Below are 25219 nucleotides of genomic sequence, written 5' to 3' on the forward strand. Positions count from 1 at the left end.
TTAAACTTGACTAACTGGGTCAAGCTACTACTTCTTAGTAGTTAGCTAAAATCTAAGTTGGACACGCACCCTACGGATACATTTTTTTGTCTAAGCATTTTATTTATGATTAACATGCTTGGACTCAAACCCATTACTTAGTTATTTTGATTATATCAAAGGGGGAAAGTAATAGAGATTTCAAGTTCAAAATTTCTAAGTCCAATTTTTTTTAAAAATTTAGAAATGTTTTTGAAAATTAACTATGTTTTTGAACTTATGATTACAAAATTCAGATATTCCTTTTGAAAAAGTTCAAAATTAATTCAAAACTTATCAAAAATATTTTTCAATAATATTTTAAGGGACTTAAATGGTTTTGTATCAATCAGATCAAAACTAAACCATGTCAAGTTCAGGGAGAGAGAATAAAAGGTTTTTTTTTTTCAAAATCTTGTTTGTTTTAACAAGTATGAATTTAGGAGGAGCCTTGAAAGCAGGGGGAGATAGGTCATGCTATTGCACATCAATTACATGCATCTTTCTCTAAGCATGAACTTTTTAATCATGAGTTAAACTGTTATCTGTCATAAATTTTTTTCTTAACTTGAAAGTTGCCATAATCAAAAAGGGAGAAATTATTGGTATGCAGCACTAGATGATCGAACCTTAATTTTGATGATGACACGAAGTTCAAGTTAAGTGTGTGGTGTGTACTGATATGTGTATTTAAGTGTGCAGGGAGCACAGGAAAGTTTTAATTGAAGCTAGGCAAAGTAAGTCCTAGTTGAGGCTAGGCAAAGGAAAGTCCTTATTTGGAGGATCAGGTAGAAGTCTTAGCAAGATCAAGTGTACCAGGTGTAAGTCCAGACAGGTCAGGAGGACCAGATGCATGGTAGAAATTCAGGCAGGTCAGTTGGACCAGATACGTGGTGAGGCGGTCAGGTGGACCAATTGCCTAGCAACAAATCCTAAGGGTCGAGGATCAAGGTTAAGCGGGAAGTCCAACAAGTCTGGAGGACTTGTTGGCAAATAGATAAATTCTCCCGAGTGGAGTGGGTAAGGGCGTGTTCCCAGAGTGGAACAATAGGAGTCAGTCTAACCCAGGATTTCATTGAAAATTCAAAGTTAAGACCACTTAACAGTTTGAAACTATTACTTCTTTTCTACTACCTTTGGTTTTTGTACTAACTTATAATGCAGGAAAGGAGGGGCGAAAATTTTGATTCCGGGCGACCTTATCCAGAATCCAGGCGACCGAGCGGTCTAGGTGCCCAGATTGTTGATCCAGGCGATCGGACGTCAAGCGGAACCAAGCTAGCGAAGCATTGAGGTGGCATTGTCCCAATGGTAGGGACACCTCAGCTTCCAAGCGCCCTTGGATAGATTCGGATAAACGCAGCGGCGGTCAAAGTTCATCCGGAACCTCCACATCAGCATACAGGTGTCCAGAAAGAGAATACAGGCGCCTGGAAGTGCCGGGTCAACAGCGCCGACGGTGGATCGGCAGATAACGTGCAAGCGCCTAGAAAGGAGTTCCAAGCACCCGGAATGCCCTATAAAAGACCTTCGAGGGAGAGCCCTCAGAACAGCAATTGAGTTCAATCCAGAGCTACTTGACGGCTGTCTACGTGCGAAGGACCATTTTTGAAGTTGTCGTAACGCCGGAGTTTGCACCTCAAGTCTACTTCTTCTATTTCGGTTCGATAATCGATTACTTTGTGCATTTAATTAAAGTATGATAAGTGTTTTTAGCATATCTATTATTTTGTAATTGTTACAACTCCTCTTCGTAAGAAAAGAGTTTAATAGTAAATTGTCCAACGTAAACGATCAAACAATCGTAGGCCTTGGAGTAGCAGCCTGTGGCTGTGAACCAAGTAAAATACTTGTGCCTCTTCGTTTTTGTGTTTTTCGCACTTATTATTTCTGCTGCAACTTTATCTCTGCTTAATCAAATTCATGAACGTAAACGATAATTTTATGAAAATTGAGAAAATGTTACAGATAGAGCTATTCACCCCATCTAGCGCTCTCTTTGATCCTACAGCCTTTAGTCCCTTTTATAAACTCCCTCCACAAAGTGCCTTGCTATCACTAGCTTATTGACGTGTTAAGGTTTTGGTTGATTGAATGCCCTTTTAGGTCAACCACATGAATCTGATTTTGTTAGTCGACTCCATCCACAAAGTGTCTCCCTATTCGATATTACTGATGTGGCATGGTTTCGGTCGATCAAACACCCTCTCCAGTGAACCGCAGCTCCAATCCAACGAGATCTCTAACTATCTCCTACAAGATTGATCTAGATCACACTCCAAGTTATCTCCGATCGCTTGGATCCATTTTTGATCACCAAGATCTCTTGATTGAGTCAACTCCTTTTCCCATCCATCAAAGAGTCTCCTTATCTTGTGGTGTATCACCTAAAGTACATTTTTGATTAATTGAAGTTTTAATCGATTAGATAACCTTTTCGATCGCCTAGAACTTTGACTCTAGTTTGCTAAGACCAAGTCCATCTAAGTTGAGTTTTACCCTTAGCTCAAGTATTCACACAACTCATCTCACAATAGTTTGCCTTGTGCGGTCTTCCATCCGACATTTAATCCCTCGGATGCACTAACCTCTCCAGCTCACTCCCCGTGTTTCCTTCTCGCTCTATTGATATACTCCTCTGTCAAGCTTTCTCATCCCTCGAGTGCACCAAGCTTATCGACTCCTTTTCTGTATCATATTTCTCGCTTGTTTGCATCTTCTTCTCTAGGTGTATCTGTTCATTACTCCTCATCCTTTGTTCCCTTGGATGCCCCATACCACTCCTCTGTATACTTCCATGGGCCTTGAATTATCATATAAGCTTGTGGGTATTCCTAAATACACACTTAGACACATACATTAGATTATAATATAAGACCTAACTTAAATCTTTTTCATAAATATCATAACTCATGATCAAACCACTAGGAAACTAACACTAAATTAGCAGAGAATCTTAAATATGTCTTTTTGGGTGTTTCGGATTGTGGTAGACCAATGTTTTTGGTTGGTCAAACATAGCTAAAATATGATCCAAACTCTAGATTGCTTCATTTGTTGCAAATAAAATCGGCAAACTACGATTAAATGGATCCTTGGTTGACTAAATATATCTTTTTGGTCAAATCCATTTCTAGGATGTCTGGTTAAGCCAATTTTTGGTTAGACATAAAAAATGGATAGGTTTAGGTGACCATTTTTTTTTTTTTGATAGATGATCTACTCAATACACACATCTTTGACATATATATATATATATATATAGAGCAATAAAAATATATAAATATATAGAAAAAATAAAACAATCAAGATCAATACAACAAGAGATACAATATAGTCCGGTGACCTTCTACATCCATGACATATGATGAATTCTAGTGCATAAAACTAATTTGCTAAGATACTCATTTATAAGAGATAATGGAGTAGGTCTCAACAGTTTAAGAATGAAATCTCATATCACCGATCTAGATCGACTAGAAGAGCTCACTAGGAGTAAATACAATAAATCTCAAAAAGGTAGGAAAGTTACAACATAATGATATTTTCAATCACATCTCACTTTTAGACAATAATGATTAATGCAAGAATGAGACTAGATCTATCAATACAAAGCTTTGTTGATTAAGAGCAACATTTAGATCACATTTTCAACCAAATGAAATGAGTTGTGTTATAACAAAGAAGGAATCTACAAATAGATATGGAAACAATCTTTCCAAAATGGATAGAAATCTTGCTCTCACCGGACACATTTGTCCAATCATTAGTCAACTAGTAGTTCCCACTAATTGCCTACCATTAGGCAGAGACCTTCATTTGGCACTAACTTAAAATTAAACATTAGTCACCTACTAAAGTTATGATAGGCCCAATCAATTGTCTATTCAACAAATCTTAAGTATGAGTTTAAACATAATACCAAGACTAGGACTAGTTTAGTACCAATCGATTAGTCGACCATTATAATGTTATAGGAAGTTCACACTAGGTGACTAGTACAAAACTAATCACTTAAGGAGCAAGTTCTTTAGATAAAACCATACACATCCTAAATACTTTTCTTATTTACATATACCCTTGTGCCCAAAATATAATTCACAAAGACTCTCAAGGTCAGATTCCAAGCTTAATATTGCCCCAAAATGCAAGTTTCATTTGCTTCATACTTGTCTTCAATTCATTCTGTTAAGTTTAGCATCATCTGACCTACAATAGATATTAAAATTGTATTTCCAATACAAGGTGGTCAGTCCTAAATAGCTCATCCAAACAGTGTCAAAATTATCCACAAAGGAGAAATCAAAATTATCCAACATCATACTTATTTATTGAGAATTATTATACTTAGATTTAGTTGATCTAAATCTATACCTTGTGACTTATCCTTAAGAATTTCCAAGACATGGTTAATGATTTTCTATTTTCAAAATTGTTGCACTGAAGCGAAAGGCAGCGGAGTAAGGATTTGATCTTCTGAACTACATTACATATATTGCTTACGTTAGTAATATGCTCTTAATATATATTATCGTCGTTCTATATATATTTTTATTTTATAACATGTATTCACCCCTCCTCACAGTTAGAAGGTGTCACAATCCTTTGATCAAAACAAGGTCATGCCAATAAAATCGTCTCACTGTCTCAGTAGTTGATAATTCTTTATTGCCACTGTACTTGCAGGCTTAAAGGGTGTTTGCAATTTCACTAGTCTCCTGTCTCGACCTATGGAACTTTTATTGTCTCTTGTGATGAGGCAATTTCACTTGCCTAATCACAAGGACAACACCATAGCAAACTGATAGAACCCATTTGATTTGGCCAACCTCAAGAATATCTGATTGGAGCAGACACATTTGGATCATATATACTTATTAGACAATCAAATAATATTTGATGCTTTCATAATGTAATTATTGAATCTTCACAAGTAACTGCTACCATTAAGTTTAACGAGGTGAAGATAAACTTTCAAGTGAGCAAATTGCAGAAATAACTTCATGCTAATCAGCTTCTCAATGCAGCACTTTAGTACCATTGTACACAAGACAACTTACTTTTACAAGCATAAGATATCAAGTAATTAGATATTATTTGACTGACCAGATGGACTTTTACCATACGGCTCAGAAAAATATTTGTATCGATAGATAGAATGTACACACTTTTGGCTCCTAGGAGAAACGGACGAAAGGCACAGCATGCCCATATATCTCCATTTCAAATGTTTGGTAATCCACTCACATGAGAAGGTAGAATCCACAGATGAATACCAGTTGAATATAAGCCGAAGCAACGCATTGGCAGCCGCTTGTTGGTTGTAGTGACGGCGCCATACCTCCATGTTGAGAAGGTACTGCAGTTGATGGCGGTGGTGGTGTAGGCAAAGGAGGCTCTGTCACATTGGAATTACTCAACACTGGCATAGGAGCCATAGCAGGTGGCAACGAGCCTGGAGTCATTAGCGACAGTAGTCCACCAGCTTGAATGGGGAGCATATAGTTTGGTGGTTCACTCAGATTCCGGCAGGTGTTTCCTGCAGAATTTAGGGATATCACCATCCAAGTGTAGCTTCAAATAAAAACTTGCGTACACAAGGCAAAGAAAAAGGAATTGAAATGTTGAAAAGATGATCATACTTTTGTAACGTCTGCCGGTCCCTGGGAAGTCTGTAATGATCCCATCTACTCCAGCTCCAACAAAATATGTATTGATCATGACAGTTGCATCGGAGAAGAAGTCCCATGGTTGAGATGTAAACTCATTCTGAAAGAGATAAACATACACATCAAGACCTGCAGCATGGAACTTTGGGATCAGACCAGTTTCCCCAGTGATATAGAGATTTGAGTCAGAATAAATGGAATCCTGACTGAGAGCCACAGCATTTGCGAATGTCCTAATATCTGACACTGAAGAAGGATCTGCATCGCGGATTGGATAGTCTACTTTGTAAACCAGTTTGTATTGTGTTAGCTGCTTGAACATCTCCAAAACAGAGCTGTTGGGTGACTGAATCATAACTTGTAAAGAAGTATTGTTGTAGCCACCGTCATTAAGGGAAGAGATTACAGATTCTACCACATCAAATCCTAATCTCTCAGCCATAAATTTTGCATGCTGTACCCAAAGAAAGAAACTAATTCTCAGTAAGCATGGCGGAATACAGAGTAGTTCTAGATTAATTAATATTTACTTGTTTAATTCCACCTCGAGCAATTAATAAAGTATTGAAAAAACATTTTGGAATCAATAACATAATGAAAAGTTTGCTATCATATTTGATGCATACAGCAGTAGTGAAGTTTTTTTTAGCATAAATAAAAATGGGAAGATTCACACTTGCTCTGTCTATTACAAGACATGCAAGAAACCAATACAAATCTAATCAAATTCATTTCTTGTACTTTGTATATTTATATTTAATATGCATATACACAATATAAAAATGTATGTCATATGCAAAAAACAAAGTTAGAATAAAAGAAATGCATATCATTCATTGATGGGCACCTCAATACTGATCAAGACTCCAAATAGAGGTTTGTCTAATGCGAATTTTAAAAAGTCTGAAAGTCTCATGAATGCCCCACGTTTGCGATATCGAGGGTTCCGCATCAATCCATACATAGACTCTGGCTGTGAAATTAAGGCTGCAAAAAGAAAATTGAAAGTTATTTCTACTGAAATAGATCTAGAAGAAAGAAACCATATAGGAGTTAAAGCAAGAGACAACAATTGCTACAATGCAATATGCATATGAGAATTATCAGCTACTTTGAAAGAAGAAAAATCGAATTTCTCATAAAAATTACCCAACATAATTTGCTAATGTTGTGCCTTTGCTTATCTTAAGTTCACTCAGAAGAACAATTACAATTGTTCATCCATCCAAGTGATCCACTTGCCAGAATATGCATTGAGATACGTTCCACAAAGGATATTGAGAAAATGATATGAGATTAGTCATGAATAAAGTCAAAATTATGAGAGAGGCTAATCTTTGAGTTTCCTAGATGTCCTTTAGGATTTCCATAAAAGCTTTTAGGGTTCCGATGATGTGTTTTCTTGATGATTGAAAGAATTATGGCTTCTATCATGAATAATGCGATAAAGGTCCCTAATCCAGTCTATATGCTTCTCATGGCTCTCCTTTGCTATCATCGCATGAAGGTTCATTAGACAATATATTTAGAAGACTCTTATACTAAGGTGAGAGTTGTTGTGGAACAACCATGGTTGAAGGTATGATTTATTTCTATTGCATTTTATTGCTCTATTTCTTTTGGAAACCAATATTTAGTTTTATGGTCTTTATGATGTATCACCTCGAATAATGTTAAGATTTCCATGATTTAGTTCAAACAATTGGTTCAGAGCATTCTTTTATCAATGATGTTCAGAGCATGATTTTTAGACATTTAGGAACCAATCTAAATTTTTTTCATAGAGTTGGGATAATATTCCATGTATAAATTTCCTTTATTTGTATTTTATTGAGCGTGATCTTAAAGTTTTTTCACTGTTACAAATAAACTTTGTTGATGCCTTTATGACATAATCAACATATTATCATCAAAATACACTAATGATAAGACTAATAGATGCATATATGACTGTATTATTTACTATACAACAAAATAAAGTGTTGATTGATATATTTAAGAGATGTCATCTAAAGAAAATTAACTCAGATAACAATAAATATGAATAATTAACTGAGAAAAATTGATGCTTTAGTAGTCACTCATCCCTATGCGAAATGGTTGCTTTTTGCAAGTTAATGTATGGGATTAATACATAAATAGAGCACAACGATCTTTTTCTTAAATCTAACACATCCTTTCATTTTTTTAAATCGAGCACAATGTTGATAAATCATGTTATAATCTAGCACCTATTAAAGTGCGCTATTAAAAAAAACCACTGTACCCACATGGCATTATGCATCAAAGTGCATATGATGCTTACATGGATTAATAGCTCTATTTGCCCCTTTACAACTAAAATACCCAAAACCCTTTACAACTCCATGTAGGCATCTCAATATGGTGCCATGTTAGCTTTTTACCAGCCAACAGATGAAAATTTGACAAGTGCTTGATTTTAACACAATTGGTAAATGTTATGCTAAATTTAAATAATAAAGAGATATACTAGGTTGAGAAAATAGCAAAAGGTTGTGTTAGATTAATATATTAACATAACATATATACACAAAAAGAAATGGCATATGAAGTTTCAACATGTAACTAAGTAGTTGTGGCATCTAAGTTTGTCCCTATGTTTTTAAAAAAGGACTGCCCGGTGCACGAAGTTCTTGCTAATACAAGGTTCTAAGGAAGGATTTATTATACGCAATCTTACCCTGCTTTGCAAGAGCATATCTAATTATAGGATAGATATTATTAAGGATGAAATCTCATAATACAATGATATTTCAATAAGGACAAATTAACTTAGAAAATACCCTACTCACTGGGAAGTGATTTCTTTTATAGGTTAATTGTGAATAAGTTAGATTAGGATTTAATTTAATTAGGATGTAATTTCCTACACCTGCTTTTTATATTAAAATTATTTGAAATCCATAATTTATATGCTTATTCAATTTTTATATAAAATTTAAGTGTGATGTGCCTCTATCCACAAGACAATTTGGATTTATATATATTTGCTTGTATACTTATAATATAATATTGACTTCTATTCTTTGGTTTTTAAGCTTTTCCTTGTACTCCTACTAATATTTTTGCATTAAGTATCTATAACTTTCTAACTAAAAAGAAAATCTTTTGGTTTTTGGTGCATAGATCATGAGTGGTGCTCTATGGATGAACCACTCATCTCAATGGAATAAGTATGTCACTAGTGGAAGAAGTATGTAAGAAATGGGAGCAATATAATCACTGAAATACAACATTCATTATCATATCTATAAAAGTGTAGTTCAATTCTTACATGAAAATAGTCAAATGACATTATACAACAACAACAACAAAGTTTTTATCCCACTAAACGGAGTTAGCTATATGGATCTGTCTACATCATTGCATTCGATCTCTTACAATATTTTCATCTATATTTAAATAAATTTTATTTTATTTTATTGCTACTAACTAAGTCTTCTTTGATTTCTCTCTTCCTCGATTAATATGCTAACCAAATCTAATTTGGTCATTTATTGATCGCCTAAATACGTATAGATACCATCTTACATGCATCTTTAAGAGTTTTCCCTCAATAGAAACAACCATGGTAAGATTTGAGGTTTTCATGATTTGCTCTTAGACAACCATGGTTGAAGGTAAGATTTATTTTCACTGCATTGTATTAATTTCTTTTGAAAACCACTATTTATTTGGTCTTTATGATTACCATCATGAATAATGTTTAAGATTTCCATGATTTAGTTCTAACACACTCATATTAATGAAACCAACTATAATCAGTCAGGCAATTTTTTTCACTATATTCATCAGCACTAATATAACTGTTATGCTTCAAGAAGCACAAAGCAAAAAAAATATGATCACACTTATCGATAAGTCAAAAAGATGATATTAAGGTCTTTGAAAACTGGAAATATGTTGCATATATGACTAGGAAGAAATAACACAAGAATACTAGCTCACTAACAATGGTCTCCTTTAAATAAAAAATCAAAATGGCAAATTATTGTGTTTTCAGGTTATAAGTAATATGCATAGGGTGTACAGAAACATCAACTCACGCTTCAAGTTGTTAATTTCATCCCATGTGAAATTGAAGGTAAATATACCAGCACTGCTCTTAATTTCAGGGATAAGAGAGAATCGTGAAGAGTAAGGTGATCTTGTCACTGTGGTTATTGTTAAAAGGTCTACATTGCTCATGCATACAAGAGTTCCATCTTTTGTAAATTGAACAGAACAGTCAATCACATCTGCACCATCTTCAACAGCTTTCTGATAAGCCAAATCAGTACAATCTGCATATTCTCCACTGGCTCCATTGTGTGAGATGATTAATGGTTTCCCTGAAGCACATATGAAAAGAATCAGATAGCGAAGAGACACAATAAACAACAGTGGCACCGATTAAACTCAGAAGAATACCGTGATCTCGACTATTTGTGTTTAAGTGAGAAAAACATCCTGCAAGAATCAACCATTTTATCAAGTAATAGACATGAGATTACCTAATAGAAAAACACATAGTCTTGCAAAGCAGAGATCAATGTGAAGAAAACATACACACCAATAATGAGCAAATTATCAATTATTCTCCTGCAAAACATACACAATTATACTGAACAAATTATTAATTATCCCTGCAAACCAAAATATGTTCTGAGGAACAACATTGAGAAAGTTTCACAAGGACATCAAAGTGTTTTGTTGATATTCAATTTAAATCTTAATTTTCAGGGTGCATTTGATTCATAGGATCGACTATTCTAATGCCGACAAGTTCTCACACAATAAGTAATTCTATATTTGACTAAAAACACATATTCCTTTAGGATATAAATTCCAAGGGGATTGTCATTTCTTATTCATCCTCCATAGCTACTTTCTACTCTATTCTAGGAAATAGTTTTTCATCCTTGTTTTATTCTTTAAAAACTGCATTTACTTTTTCAATTAAATTCTCCAAAAAAATATATTTTGTGACTCCACAATGGTAGAAGTGAGTGAATTGGGCATGTGAACAAGTTGAACAAACTAAGCACATCAAGCGAACAAATTGGGCAGGCTCAGTGGGTTGAATGAGCAAGACTGATGAGTTTGGTTGAGTGATCTAGCAAGCCAAATAGTTCAATTAAACCTAGAGAACCAAGTGTATCAGACCAAATGGGCCAGGAGCACCTAGCATGATAAGTGGACCAGCAAGCTAGGTAGACCAAGTGTATAGAATGGGTGGTCCTGGCAAACCCAGCTTGACTAGGCAGATCAAGTGAACAACATGTGACGGCTCAATTAGAGGGTGATGAGTGATCTTTTGAGAAGATAGCTTTAACAAGGTGCAACTCTCAGTAAATTTCTAGGACATAGGGTAGGAACGGACTGAAGTGGAAAAAGTATGACTGTGCTATGGGTGTAACTTGCTTTGAAAGGATAAATATGTACTCTCGATACAATAAAAAATAAAAATTCTTTCAGTGGAATTACCTTGATTCTCCATAAAAACTCCATGGTTAAGCGTTCTCAATATGGAACAACTTTGAAATGGATGACCTCTTGAGAAGATCTTCATGTTGGAGTTAGATTCCACCATAGGGAAAAACCATTTAGGCCAATATTATAGGATGTCGAGTAAAACAAACAATACTTTATATTATTGAGTATATGGTGTGTTACGTTGTATCAAAAGTAAGAGACCCTTGTAATAGGTTTGTGGTTCAAGGATGAACCATAGAAGCTAGTGGGCCTACAAAATCCCAGTCTAAGGAAGGTGGGGACTGATTGTTGCAGCAAATAACTCAAACAAGATGTGCCTCTTAGCACCCTTCTAATACGTAGGACTAAGCATAAACCAAAACACAACACTTTGGAGGAAGTATGGTTGGCCCATGGGTAACATGCTTTAAATGGATAAATATACACTCTTAATAATGAAGTGCTTTTGGTGGAACTGACTTCTCTATGAAAACACTGTAGTTAAGTATGTAGTTAAGTATGGTCAATGTAGAGTAATTCATAGATGGGTGGCTATTCGGAAGCTCCTCATGTTCAAGTTATATTTCACCGTAGGACAAAACCATGAGGTTGATATGTGGGATGTTGACCAAAGGAAGTAATACCTCGATGTTGCCAAGCAGGGTGTTAGACAATGGGTTGGGTGGATAAAGATAATCCAATAAACCAAACAAGTTAGAAAACCAAGTAAACTGAGTGAACTGACCAAGCAAGTTACACCTGTGTTAAGCAAGTAGGACCAATATACGAATACACAAATTGAGAGAGTTGAACAGACACATCAAGTCAAATGAGCAAATCAAGAAGCAAGGGGTAGAATAATATGGTAGGTCAAATAAACCAAGTCAATTAAGGTTGAGCAAATCACTCTCATGAATTGGCAAACATAACCAAGCACACAAATGGGCTATAAATACGGATCTGGCAAGCAGCTCATTCAAATTCCCCGCTGATCAAACATTTACTACACATACCAAATCTCATCCTTGAGGTTGTTAGGTCACCTGAGACTGCTAAACAGAGATTGACAGAGTAGTTTGCACAGGACGGTGGAGTGTCATGGGCCCGGACAATGTGGAAGTCTCACGTTCAGCCGAGTCATGTAGTCACTTTTTGGATGCTGGTATAGCGAAAGCTCCCCACCGAAAACTGGCAGGAATATCAAGAGAATCGACAGTGCACTTTTTGCGCACAGGTGTTGGAGACACAAGAGCATCTGTTCTTCCAGTGTCCCCTATTGCGGACTTATGACAGAGGATTCAAGGCTAGCTTTATATGCGCTCAGAGATGTTCACCTATCGGAGGGCAATCCGTGTCTTTAGACGGCACTACAGAGGAAGCAAAGTGGTGACAAAGGCTCGCCATTTAGCTTTGTTAAGCTTTCTCATCACTGATACATTATGTGTGGAGAGATCGAAATTGTAATTTTTTTTTGTGAGGGTCAGTTAGATGTAGAGAGAATATTCAAGAGCATACAAATACATGGATACAGGTCTTTAGGTATCTATTCAGATCATACTACATCAAACATGAATAGACCCTAAAACCTCACTTTTGTATATTTTGGATACATGATATACCACTTTTACTTATCCAAAAAAAAAACAAATGGGCTACAAATACCTAATGGGTTGAGTGACCAAAGCTAATAGTGTGAGCTGGGAACATAGGGTGGGTTGAGATAATAGCGCAAGCTAGCAACAAGTTGTATAAGTTGGACCAGCTAAGTGGGTCAGACATATTGAACCGATTAAGCAAATTGGCAATGTTGGTTATGGTAGATCAGATGTACTAGATTGGATGGACCAAGTCGAATAGATTGAGTGGCCAACGAGTTGACAAACTAACAAGTCGAGCGAGCCAAATGAGCCAAACGGATTAGGGAGATTGGATGGTACAACTAGATTGTATTAGTCTTTTGGAGTTATTTCTTGTCTAATAGTTATATCAATCTAGTAAACTAAATATAGAAACAGTTATCCAATATCTATTTCATTTCGTGAATCAAACTAAGAAATACCTATTTTATTTCAATCCCAAAGAATAATTATTCAATTCTTTCTATATTGCTTTTTGTTAACCAAATATACCATTATTTGTAATGTTTTGAAGAGCGAGAGTAGGGATGATCACATTGACGCCATAACATTTGAATAAAACTTAGCTACAATTCTTCAATGATTTTAACTTTATATAATAAGTAAAGTTTTCTTTCATATTTTGTTTCTGCTACGATTAGCTTGTATTTGTGCAAGGAATATTAATAATTGGGCATTAGCTATTCATGACCATTGACCCCTATTAGCTGATTATACACAATCATAACTGAACATATAGAAAAAAACTATCGCTTTGTCAAAGAGAGAGTACAGTTTAATAACATTATCACCTTATTTGTCAAGTAGCAAATTGCTAACCAAATTGTTAAATAGACAAATTGAAGTTTTACAGAATATTAAATCTAGCTTAAGAAAGTGTTGTGTGTTTGTAGGCTCATATGTAGAATTGTAGGGATGTATTTGTAATATTTCTTATTCCTTAATATCAGCTATATATAGGTAGATGGGGACTTTATCTAATGAATAATTTTCCTGACAACAATAAAAATTATATAATACTCTTATTTCCATACTCGATCTTCATCCTATCCCACTTCATCAACTTTTGACACATTAACATACCATATAGTATCCATACATAATATTCAAATCTATTTTCATAGATGTCAAATTTTGTGCAATTTTCTAGATTTTAAATAAGGATTCCATAGTAATTGCAACCTAACTATATCTTAGGATTGTGAAGTATTTATTAGCAAAAAGGTATAATGTTCAGTTGGATAAAAGGCTAGCTGAGTTGCAAATTTTATCCTCTTTTTTCTATGAACTTAAATATATTAAAATTGTTCCATTCAGTCTTTTTCTCTGACACTCAATTTTGTCCGACAGTTACACAAACTATTTCACTATGCCTTGGAAAGGAACACTTGCTCATTTAGAAGGCTCCGCCAAATGGAATTGATAGTTGAATTTTTGTCTATCTACAATGTAAATGAATGACCTTATAAAATTGCAACTGATGCAGTGCAGCTATTTAAATTACACATTGAAACCCTTATCAGTTATCCAAAATGGTAATCTACTTCTAGAAAACAGAACTGATGCAAAAGAAATAAACAAAATACACCTTTAGTTGCATAAATAAGCACTTAAATGATAAATTATATCAGTTATCTAATCTGGAGAACAAATCAGCTAAAGAAAGATTGTGCAAATCAAGTAACAAAAAGGTCTTCCATCATAAATATTTAGGCAACCATGGTAATTATAGATGAAAACAGCTTATTTTTCTGTCAAGCAAAAAAGGACTTGCCTACTGCCTCAGACAGAGTGATTGGGAAGTCCGACACTACACCATCAACTGAGAACAAACCGTTGTCAATAAAATTAAGGTACTCTGCCAATGGATCATAGCTATAGCTGTAGCTAAACAGATTATCATTTGCGAAATCTGATGCATAAATCTCCAACCCGGCACTATGAGCATCAGCCACAATAGATGTATTAGGACGCAGATAATTGTCATTCGTAACTGGCCAAATGTAATTCTTTGGAACAAGTATTCCAGAAGCAAAGGCCTTAATATATGTGAGATTTTTCAAGAGAGAGACATATGTCAGGTTGGTAGATGGTTCCCTTGTGCCTTCAGCAAGAAAGCGGAAAATGAGCTTTGTTGTCGTGTTCCTAAAACTGCGTTCTATTCTACTAAGAAACTGCAACTCTGGTGAAGACAAGTAGTTCACAACAACATTCTTTGTCACAGAAAGAACATAGCTTCTCATGCTCAAATTGTGTTGGCTGTAGAAATTATCATGCTGCATATGGAATAGACCATCATAGAATTAGGTGGATATTATCCCTGTTGTGGATCTTTCATATCAAGAAATATTTGATAAGTTAAATGAACAGAAGTGATGCTAAAAATAGGCTTACCTGTATATTTAACCAAATGCCAAGGGGACTTATGCTTCTCAAAGCAGAGACATTAAGTATGGGTCCTTGGGAGTCAAATCTGTATGTCCGTGAATAAATCGCTTGAGTTACTGTTCAAGGTTTGAAGCATGAGCATATTGACCAATCATGAGTGCAAGAGCATAATATATATATATTAGGCATTAACTCATTTTTCAATAGTCGAAAATAAAAGCTAAAATCAACAACTTCAATACTTACATGAAACCAGTGCTAAATCTGCGAAATCATAGTCAACAGAGAACCAGCCTACTGTTTTAACACCATTAACCAGGTAAGTTCTTTTACCGTCAGGGTAGTAATATGTGATATCTGTGCAATTATCTAACTTCAAATCTGGGAGACAAATTCCAACCCCATCTTTAGTCAATCGCACATCACACCACAAAATTGTATCATTTGAACTGGAAACAGACACAAAACTGTAGGCATTGACGCTGGAATCAGGAAACATTCCAGAAAACCCTCCCTTGGCTATTATTGCAGGAGCATTACCTGAATTGTTAAAAAAAAAACATCTTCTATTAACAGAAATTAAAGATTTTGATAGTGAAACATTTAGCTGCAATGACAACTGTGTATAGCTGGTTAAAACACGAAAAGACAACCAGATTACAGATATATAGGCTAGCATTTTTGCTGTTAATTGGGTCATCTACCATACAATAAGGAAATTAAGACAGGAAAAAAGAAGTCTAAACCTGATACCTCCAAGGCATAAATTTTTCAAGAAGGATGATGTGAAACAATACAAGTAGTGTCTTAAATTTGACATCTTTGTTTGACCCTGGGACATAATGAGGACTTGACCTCTTCTTTCCGACATTTTAAAGGCCAAAATCTATTCCCGTAAATCTCATATACTTAATTTGATACTATCTACATACCATTTCTTTCCGACATTTTAAAGGCCAAAATCTATTCCCGTAAATCTCATATACTTAATTTGATACTATCTACATACCATGTCAATAGTCTTCTAATGGTAAACATCGTAGTTAGTAGTAATATACAAGTTTTTACATTCATGCATCCATGACGATGAACGAGAGCTTCGCGTCAACAAAGCACGCAGGTAACAATTTCTGACAGAAAAAAAAATGCGATGATTGAGGAACAACCTCACACTAGCAATTCTTTTCTATAAATAATGTCATAGATGCAAGGGCGAAACTTTTTAAAACCAAAATTCAAAAAAAAGTTTTTTTTTTTTTTTGAAAACAAAGGGTTTAAAGAACACTAACGTGGATAGCAATCTTCAGAACTACACCAAAAAAGATCCCACCTTTCAATAACTAGAACTAAGAGGTGGAAAAGGGCAAAGTAAGTAACCGCTCAAGGTTCGCCAAGCTGAGGAATTCTGAGCGCAGGCGAGACCCAACCACTGCAGGAGGAGGAAACCCACGAACGAGGAAGCGGCATGCCGTCCAGCGGCGGGGCTGCTCCTGCTCCCCATTTTACGGACCAGCTGTAGCTCACACCTGGACGCAGCGGGCATAGAATGATCGAAACGGATGACTGCTCTCCCTTCGCAGCCGTGCTCAGTAAGTCCTAAAGACTGGCAACGAGTCAACAACGTCGAGTCGGATTTTATCAGAACAACAATCTCTCCTTGTCGTTGTCCTGTCTGAATTTTCACGCCTGCCTTCGCTTTCCCGCGCCGAGGACGCCACAGACTGCAAAGCGCGTCTGCGGGTCCTGAAACCCACTTGTAATCCATCTACATCCATCCCCCTCTTTTGAATTTAATTGAGCTTTTGATCTACCAGAAGGGGAGCTCGGACGCGTCCACCGTCCCCCTCTCTCATTCCCCTAATCAGTCATTCAGGATTACACCCATTATGCTGCCAAATTTGGGAAAAATCGGATGCTTCACTGGTCGCTAATCCCTTCTCCAACTTTTCAGGTTATACGCGACCCCCTAATTTTGGTCTATGCATGTCCAAGAATTTAGTATTTAGGTTCGCAAAAAATTATTTGCCTAGATTTTTTTTTTTTATGATCCTAAATCTCTAAATCGATCAAAAGTACTTAATTGCCCTGAATTGTACTTTAAGTTTGATACTCAAGTTCATTAATGAGTCTAAATTAGATAGTGATTTTCAACGGCCGGATAACTCATCTTCCAAGTACATAAATTATGAACTATATAAAATATTTATATTTATCTTATTTCACTTTCTATTTATTACTTGCACAATTTAGTCAATTATTTATATTATGCAATATTTCTAAAAAATCGTGATTTTTTTAGATTCTCAAAAAAAGTAATTCTCTATAAAATCTTTTGAAAATGTTGCAAAATATATGTTTAATAGATTTAAGTCTGAATTATTTTAATTACACTATTGTGTATCTTGACCGCCAATGATAATATATAATAATTAGGTGCACCATTTCTATTACTGAATTTTCTACCTACATGCACTAACTAATTGTATATTCAAAAGTGCATTAGTGCCCCGCATGATATGATACTGTGATAAAAAAAATAAATCTTAAAATACATCAATTCAGGATATTTAAATTATTTGTGATATTAGATTGTCTATCAAAATTTATATTTTTTTAATTTATTCTAATGATCAATAAAATTTTTTTATAAAATTTAATTTGATTGATTATCTTTAAAATTAATAAATTTTAGTAGATTATTAATTTTATATAAAAAACAGCAATAGACATGCATATATTAATCTTATAGATTTATATAAAATGCATAATAATTGATAATGTATTATATAAATCATGTCACAAATGCCATTTAAACCAATATAAAATTAATTACATATATTTTTAATAAAAAAACTAATTTTATAAGGTCTAATATTCGCCACCAAAAGGGGGGGGGGGGGGGGGGGGGGGGGGGGGGGGGGGGGGGGGGGGGGAATCTGAAGTTAAAATAATATGACACAAAAATAATTTATTTTATAAATAATTCAATTTGTATATCATAATATTTTTGTATTTTCCAACTACAGTCAAAGCAGCGTACGAATACTAAGTCAAAATCAAATAATGTCGTATTATCCGATCATATTTAATATTGCCGGTCCGACTTGAATATTTTTCCAAGTCATAGGTGCAATGATTAAGTATATATATATATATTTCCCTTTCACACGTCTACACCAAAGAGAGAACTTCCAAAGGCAGAAGACTTCACGAAGTCGTCCGAAAAAGTGGACCATAAAAATGAAAATCCCCCATCAATATTTTTTTTCTTTATTTTTGTGCTCTAATGGTTGCATTAAGATACATACAATCGAAAAGAATTGATAATAATAATAATAATACCACAGTCCAATGTACGACTAGGGTGAGTTGATAATGCAGAACAAGTTGACAGGAACATGGTCGATCAGAAAATTTGAAGAGGTCAAAGTTGACGGAAACCACCTAAATGGCCTGGTCGATTGGTACAAACAATGCACATCGCACGCAGACTTGTGCAAGACTTGTGCAGTGGATGATAATGACAAATCAAAAGAAAATGCTAAAGTGGGCTTGGTCATGATGATGATGGGGGAAGATCGGATGACATTTTGGAGAATAATTTTACTGTGGAGGCCTACTCGAAGTCAAGCCTGATCGAAGTCATGCATAGTAACAATAATTTTATGTGATTTAGGTAATGAATGATTTCCGATATCGTCAGCAATCCGAGGATTCAATTCGGAATGTGATTATATTAGATTTTTTAATTTTTTCTTGATTTTGGAAATATCGAGAATCCAACCGTGTTATTGCCATCGTTCCTTAGTGCGGAAGACTCGTCAAGGGTCGGAGGTAGCAAGCGACTCATCGTTCCCATGAATAGAACGTCCAACAAGTGGTGTCGGCTTGGTGTCGTCATCGATCCTTCGTGAAAGGCTCATGCACATCGCCCATCAAACGTCGCTCATCGAATGTCACCCATTGAACGCTGCTCGTTGGGGATGATAGGTGGCTCCTCGGAAGGCTTAGCGTGCGGCGTTTGGTGGGCGACATGTGAGAGGGACAATCTCACGTGCATGCTTTTTTAAAATTAGTTTTTTTTTAATTTAGTTTTTTAATTAAATTATAACTAAGATAAACTAAATCGATGTAGTCTAAAGTCCAATAAAATTATCTTAAAAAATAATCCAAATTTATTTATTTATATGTATGATCCTTAATAATATTATTATTATATATTTTGTATTTTATTTTATTAGTCAATGCATTGAAGCTAGAATTAGGATCAGGAATATAATTATCTGTACTGTGTTATACACTAAAATCTATAAACAAATAAATTTTTATTATATTATCTAATATTGAATCAAACAATATTAGATTATATTTTTGTTCTGGCCAAATGCCGACGACAGTCAACCCACTGGTAAAAAAATGCCACCTCAACCTGTGCGGACCTCGGTAGGAAGGAGACCTGCGAGATCACCACAAACGAACGGATTAGCTGGTGCCGGGGAGTCCCGGCAGGCCACTCCGACACTCAAGTCAGTTTCCGACGAAGATGGGGGAAGAAAGAGTAGCAGTAGTAGTTGTGAAAATGCAAGAGTCGAGAGAGAGAATTGATACCTGCATGGGAACTGATATACCTACGAGGCGAACATTCCATCTGTCAGGGGAGCAGGCTATGGCGGTATCCGGGGGACACAACCTGGACGTGGCTGACACCTACGCCAGTAGGGTGGCATCTAGGAAACAAGGACGATACGTCTATAACTGCTCTACGGCGCGATGTTGTACGTCACCTTTGTCGTTTAGCTGTAAGTAGGAAATTGACAGCAGTGACGAGGTGAGGCGTGGGGCGTAACTATAGCCTTTCCCCTGTACGACAGTTCACACGCTTGATTGTCTGCACCATATCTGTCTGTTAGCTTAGAAGCCTTGAGCTGGGATTTATATCGGAGTGGGAGGGGATGCCCGGGACCGGCGATGGCCGGGATTATCCAGGTAAGCTGAGCGAACTGGATGGTCGAGCAGACCAAGTAAACTGAGTAGTCTGAGTGAGCTGATTGCTGATGGTAGGACGAAGCAGGTTACCCGGGACCAACCACCGTGACGATCAGCCGGGTAAACTAAATGTTATGACAGGCACGCTGGGTAGGCTGAATGGCCTGAATGAACTAAGCAAACTGAGCAAGCCAAGACAAGCTAAGTGATGGATAACCCGGGCAATGACCTAGTATTGATGCGGATACCCAGGAACGATGCTAAATAGGCTCACCCGGGTAGACGGAGTAAATGCCCGTGCAGGCCGGGTAAGTCGATGTGTATGGGTAAGCTAGGTAGATTGATCACTAAAGGACCTGCGTGTTGATACTGGAGTGAGACGTTTACTCGGGCTTAGCCTTTGCCGCGCTTAACCAGGTAAACGGATTGCTAGACCCAACAGGTCGGGTAAGCAGGTTTATCTAGACAGATCGGATGGACCATTCCCTAGATAGCTAGGCTTGGGTTCTTAGGTCAACATTGACCGTGGACCCCAGGACCGGCCAGGTTGGACTATCTGTTGACCTATCCTGCCACGTCGAGTCCGGGCAAGACTTACCGCATCACAGAGTCTCCCCATCAAGTCTAGTCGAAGGAGGTGTGCCGACTGACTAGACATGTTGTCAGTTCGAGCGGGCTCCTAAAATCTGCTTCGTAGTTCGTGCAAAAAGAACCTACAGCATTAAAGACGTGTCCCAGTGACGCATTCTCTGTACATCGTCAGGCACGTGCTGGTGCCAAACTTTTAACGGCGAAGATCGAATAGGAGCAGGGAAACAAAGGTCATGATGAACAAATACACGAAACGTCGGAGGGAAACTAGACCAACAAGTCATTTCGAATGTGCGGCACTAATCTTGCCTTGGGAGAATAACCGCTTCATCGGACGGCTCCTGGCTTTAGCGAAACTATATAAAAGCCATGGGAGCGGTTTTTTGGTGCGCTAGCGCTTCGTCGTCGTCTTTCTCGCCGCCATCGCGATCCTTCTCCTGCAGCTCTTCCCTTCATTCTCCTCTCCTACTCTAACGATGGCTGCCGAAGTCCCGTGGTATGAACGCCAAATCTCCCAGTGTGAGAAGAGCACTGTTTTAATCCTTCGATCGGAATACCGCATCCCGAAGGATCACAGCTTCAGGGTGCCTACTTCCCAGCATCTCCCACACAAGCCCCCTCCAGGTTATGCCACCTTCTTTCTTAGCCAAATACCCAGCGGACTACGATTTCCTCTTCCGGCTTTTTTCCATGAACTGACATCCTTTTATCACTTGAACATCTCCCAGCTCTCCCCTGAGTCCTTCCAACTTATATGCGAGACAGTTGTCATCTTCCGCCTATACAACATTCCGCCGGATGCCTCTTTGTTTAGTTCTTTCTATTCGTTGGGGAGCTCCCGGTGTGGCACCTTCTTCTTCGCCGCCCGGTCGGGATTCGAGTTCCTGAGCGACCCTTTTGCATCGGAGGAGGGGTAGGAGAAGCATTTCTTATATATCAAACCTCCTCAAGCGTATCCTTGGGCAAATCGTTGGACTCCAAATCCCCCTACATTGCCCTTGACCGGTGAAGCTCCTAATGGGAACTTGAAATTCCATTTCGTTGAATTCTTGCTGGATAAAATTTTTTCTGGAAATAGAATCTTATCAAGTAGCCCTCATATTCGATCAACTAGGTGCTTGATCGATGCATTAAGATCATTGGACTCTTGTGTTTGGTATTTAGAATCTATATTATAGAAAGAAACAATTTTACGCAGCGGAGATTAAATTGTACCTTTCTTCTTGTAGGAGATATTCACCTGAAGACCTCTTGATCTTCTGCTGTATTCTTCTCCTCTTCTTGGATGTTGTGTGGGCAACGATCCTCCAAGATAGCTCCACCAAAACTTCTTCCTTTAATCTAATGGCAAACAAGAGAAAGGGGCTTTCTCTTCTTTCTTCTTCCTTCTTCTTCTTGGCCGCTAGCCCTAGCAAGAGGAGGGTTCTTGGTGCGCCGGCCCTAGCAAGAATAGGAGGACAAGAACCTTGACCGAACAAAGGAAAAAGGAGAGGGAGAGGGGTTGGGCGCCGACCCTAGCACAAAGGGGAATAGGTGCCGCCGACCTCTTGCAAAGGAAAAGAATTATTGTTGTTCCCAACCCTCTTGTAAACCCCTCTTTATATAGGCATGCCATCTAAGAAAATTTAGAAAGATTCTAATAAATTTTCTTATCTAGATTTTGTTAGAAAAAATCTAATAAAATCTTAAGAAGAATTTGTTAGAAAAAAATCTAACAACCTTATCTTATCTAGATTTATTTAGAAATAAATCTCTTGATAAAATTTTGTTAGAAAAAATCTAACAACCTTATATTATCTAGATTTATTTAGAAATAAATCTCTTGATAAGATTTTGTTAGAAAAATATAACAACCTTAGAGCACAAGATGAGATATCTAACTTATGCGTTAAGTGTGCAGGAAAAGTTCTTACGGAGTAAGGCAAGTGGAGAAAGTCCAAGAGGGAGTCTTGGCATGAGGAAGTTCAAGAGGGTCGGGGAGCGAGCTCTTGGCACAGGAAAGCCCTTACGAGGTAAGGCAAATGAAGATCAAGAAGGTCGACGACCAAAGTCTTAATCAAGCATGGAAAGTCCTTGCGGGTGAGAAGATCGGAGGCAAGGTAAAAGAAAAGTCCAAGGGTCGGGGAGCGAGCTCTTGGCACGGGAAAGCCCTTACGAGGTAAGGCACATGAAGATCAAGAAGGTCGACGACCAGAGTCTTGATTAGGTGAGAAAAAATTCATTTCAGCAATATTTCATTGTTACAAGTCGATTGGAGGGTAAGCTCAGTCGACTGGCACCAAGTTATTATGCCTGATACGCAGGTTCAGTCGACCGAGATACGGGCCAGTCGAGTCAATTTTATGTTTAGTCGACTAGATTTTAAAGCTAGTCGACTGAGGCAACACAGAAGGCTGAAGGACTCGACTGGACATTCACGTTAGTCGACTGAGGTTAAAATCAGTCGACTAAGGGGAAATTCAGTCAACTGAATTTTGAATTCTGATGAAAATTAGGCGTGATATCAGCAGATCAGTGGCCGTTGTCGAGGTTTGACCACATCAGTCGACTGGAGTGGTAAATCCAGTCGACTGGTTACCGAAAAGCTAAGCTGGTATAAGAGATGAGTGCACTTCATGGAAGAGGCACCAACCCTCATTCAAACTCCAAGCTCTTGTGCTCTAGTGATCAAGCAACCACCTGGTGTTCAACCCTAAAGCTTGGAGCAATCTTGTGAAGAAGAAGAAACTCTCTACATTGTAATCATCTCTTCTCTTCTTCTTCATTTGTGTACTTCATTTGTGTAGCTTGGTGTAAGAAGGTTTCTCCGCCTTCGATGTTTTGACCGAGAAGGAGAGGAATAGTGGAAGAGTGGCTGAGTGAAGATCCTTGGATTAGTCGCCTCAAGGAGGCAGATACCAAGTAAAAATCCTTCTTGTTAGCATTGTAGAGTTGTGAGCAGTGTAGAGTTATTTCCTTCATCGACGAAAGTTCGAAAAGAAACTATTCAACCCCCCTTCTAGCTTCACAAGGTCCTTACAATATTATCTAGATTTATTTAGAAATAAATCTATTGATAAGATTTTGTTAGAAAAATCTAACAACATTATCTTATTTAGATTTATTTAGAAATAAATCTCTTGATAAGATTTTGTTAGAAAAAATCTAACAACCTTATCTTATCTAGATTTATTTATAAATAAATTTCTTGATAAGAGTTTGTTAGTTTCTTAATAAATTTTCTTGTTTAAATTTTGTCTTTATCTTAATAAAATCTCTTAATAAAATTTTATTAATTTCTTAACAAAATTTCTTAATTAAGAAATTTTATTTTCTGACAAAATTTCTTAACAAAATTTTTATGAAAAATCATAACAAATTTTGTCTATGGAAGAAATAGAATTCTTAACAAAATTTCATAACGAAAATTCTTAACAGAATTTTTTTTCAGAAAAAATTCTTAACAGAATTTTTCACAAAGAAAAATTCTTAACAGAATTTCCTACCCGAAACTCTTACAGAATTCTCTTAGATGGATTCGAGGCTTTATCTAAAGGCTACAGCAGGGACCTAGAGGAGGAATTGATTATGGCCTCCTGATGGGCTTGGGCTTCCTGTGTTCTCCCTGAACACCCAACTCAAGTCCATCAATAATAACTCATACCACTAAAGAGTTATTATTTAACTACCACACCAATCTCATATTATAATATGAGCTCCTTCTTACCATGAGTGCATTAATTTCCCTGTGTTTAAAATATCGTATGTCCGTCAATTAATTGAATTACTGACAACTCAATTAATTAACTTCTGAGTCCGAGAGTAGTACCACTCAACCTTATTATTATGCGGAACTAAGTCCACCTGTAGGGTTTACATGATAATCCTTATGAGCTCCTCAAGGGGACATCATCAGCCTAGATTATAGGACACAGTTTCCTTCTATAATTAACAACACACCATATACATAGCATTATCTCCCAACTCATCGGGCCTTTTGATTTAACGAGATAAATCTCACCCTTTGATGAATCAAAGAAATACATACTAAGTATATGTGCTTGTTATTATATCGGGATTAAGAACATGCACATCAATGGTAACTGAGGTCTAGTTTGATTATATAGTCAGTATAAATCGAACGACCTCAAACGGTCCTGCTCAATACACACAAAGTATACTAGTGTAATTTAATAGTCAAGATAAACTAATACCAATTACACTACAACCACTCTAATAGTTTGTCCCTATCCATTTTGGTTGTGAGCTACTATTTATAATTTATAAGGAACCGATAACATGATCTTCTATGTGTGACAACACACACCATGTTATCTACAATATAAATTAAGTGGACAACTGCATTACATAAGAAATGCAAACATTCTGACCAAGGTGATTCTTATTTCATATTATTTCAATATAGATGTTTATACAAAAGCTAGACTTTTAGTATACATCCCAACAGCTCCTTCG

General features: G+C 36.7%; 1 protein-coding gene across 1 annotated transcript; it reads right to left on the reverse strand.

Moving 5' to 3' along the window:
• Positions 1 to 5023: 5023 nt before the first annotated feature.
• Positions 5024 to 17137, reverse strand: LOC141830432 (glycerophosphodiester phosphodiesterase GDPDL4-like). The gene is made up of 9 exons (XM_074717860.1): positions 16565 to 17137; positions 15434 to 15727; positions 15194 to 15303; positions 14574 to 15075; positions 10119 to 10157; positions 9755 to 10039; positions 6535 to 6674; positions 5661 to 6141; positions 5024 to 5557 (listed from the first exon to the last, which is right to left on the reverse strand). The coding sequence occupies exons 1-9, from the start codon at positions 16950 to 16952 to the stop codon at positions 5262 to 5264; spliced, it is 2535 nt and encodes an 844-aa protein (XP_074573961.1). The 5' UTR covers positions 16953 to 17137; the 3' UTR covers positions 5024 to 5261.
• Between the last annotated feature and the right edge of the window lie 8082 nt (positions 17138 to 25219).

The sequence above is a fragment of the Curcuma longa genome, chromosome 6 (genome assembly GCF_044706935.1).
Source record: "Curcuma longa cultivar G26 ecotype Majalengka, Jawa Barat chromosome 6, ITB_CL_G26_1.1, whole genome shotgun sequence".
Taxonomy (NCBI): Eukaryota; Viridiplantae; Streptophyta; class Magnoliopsida; order Zingiberales; family Zingiberaceae; genus Curcuma; species Curcuma longa.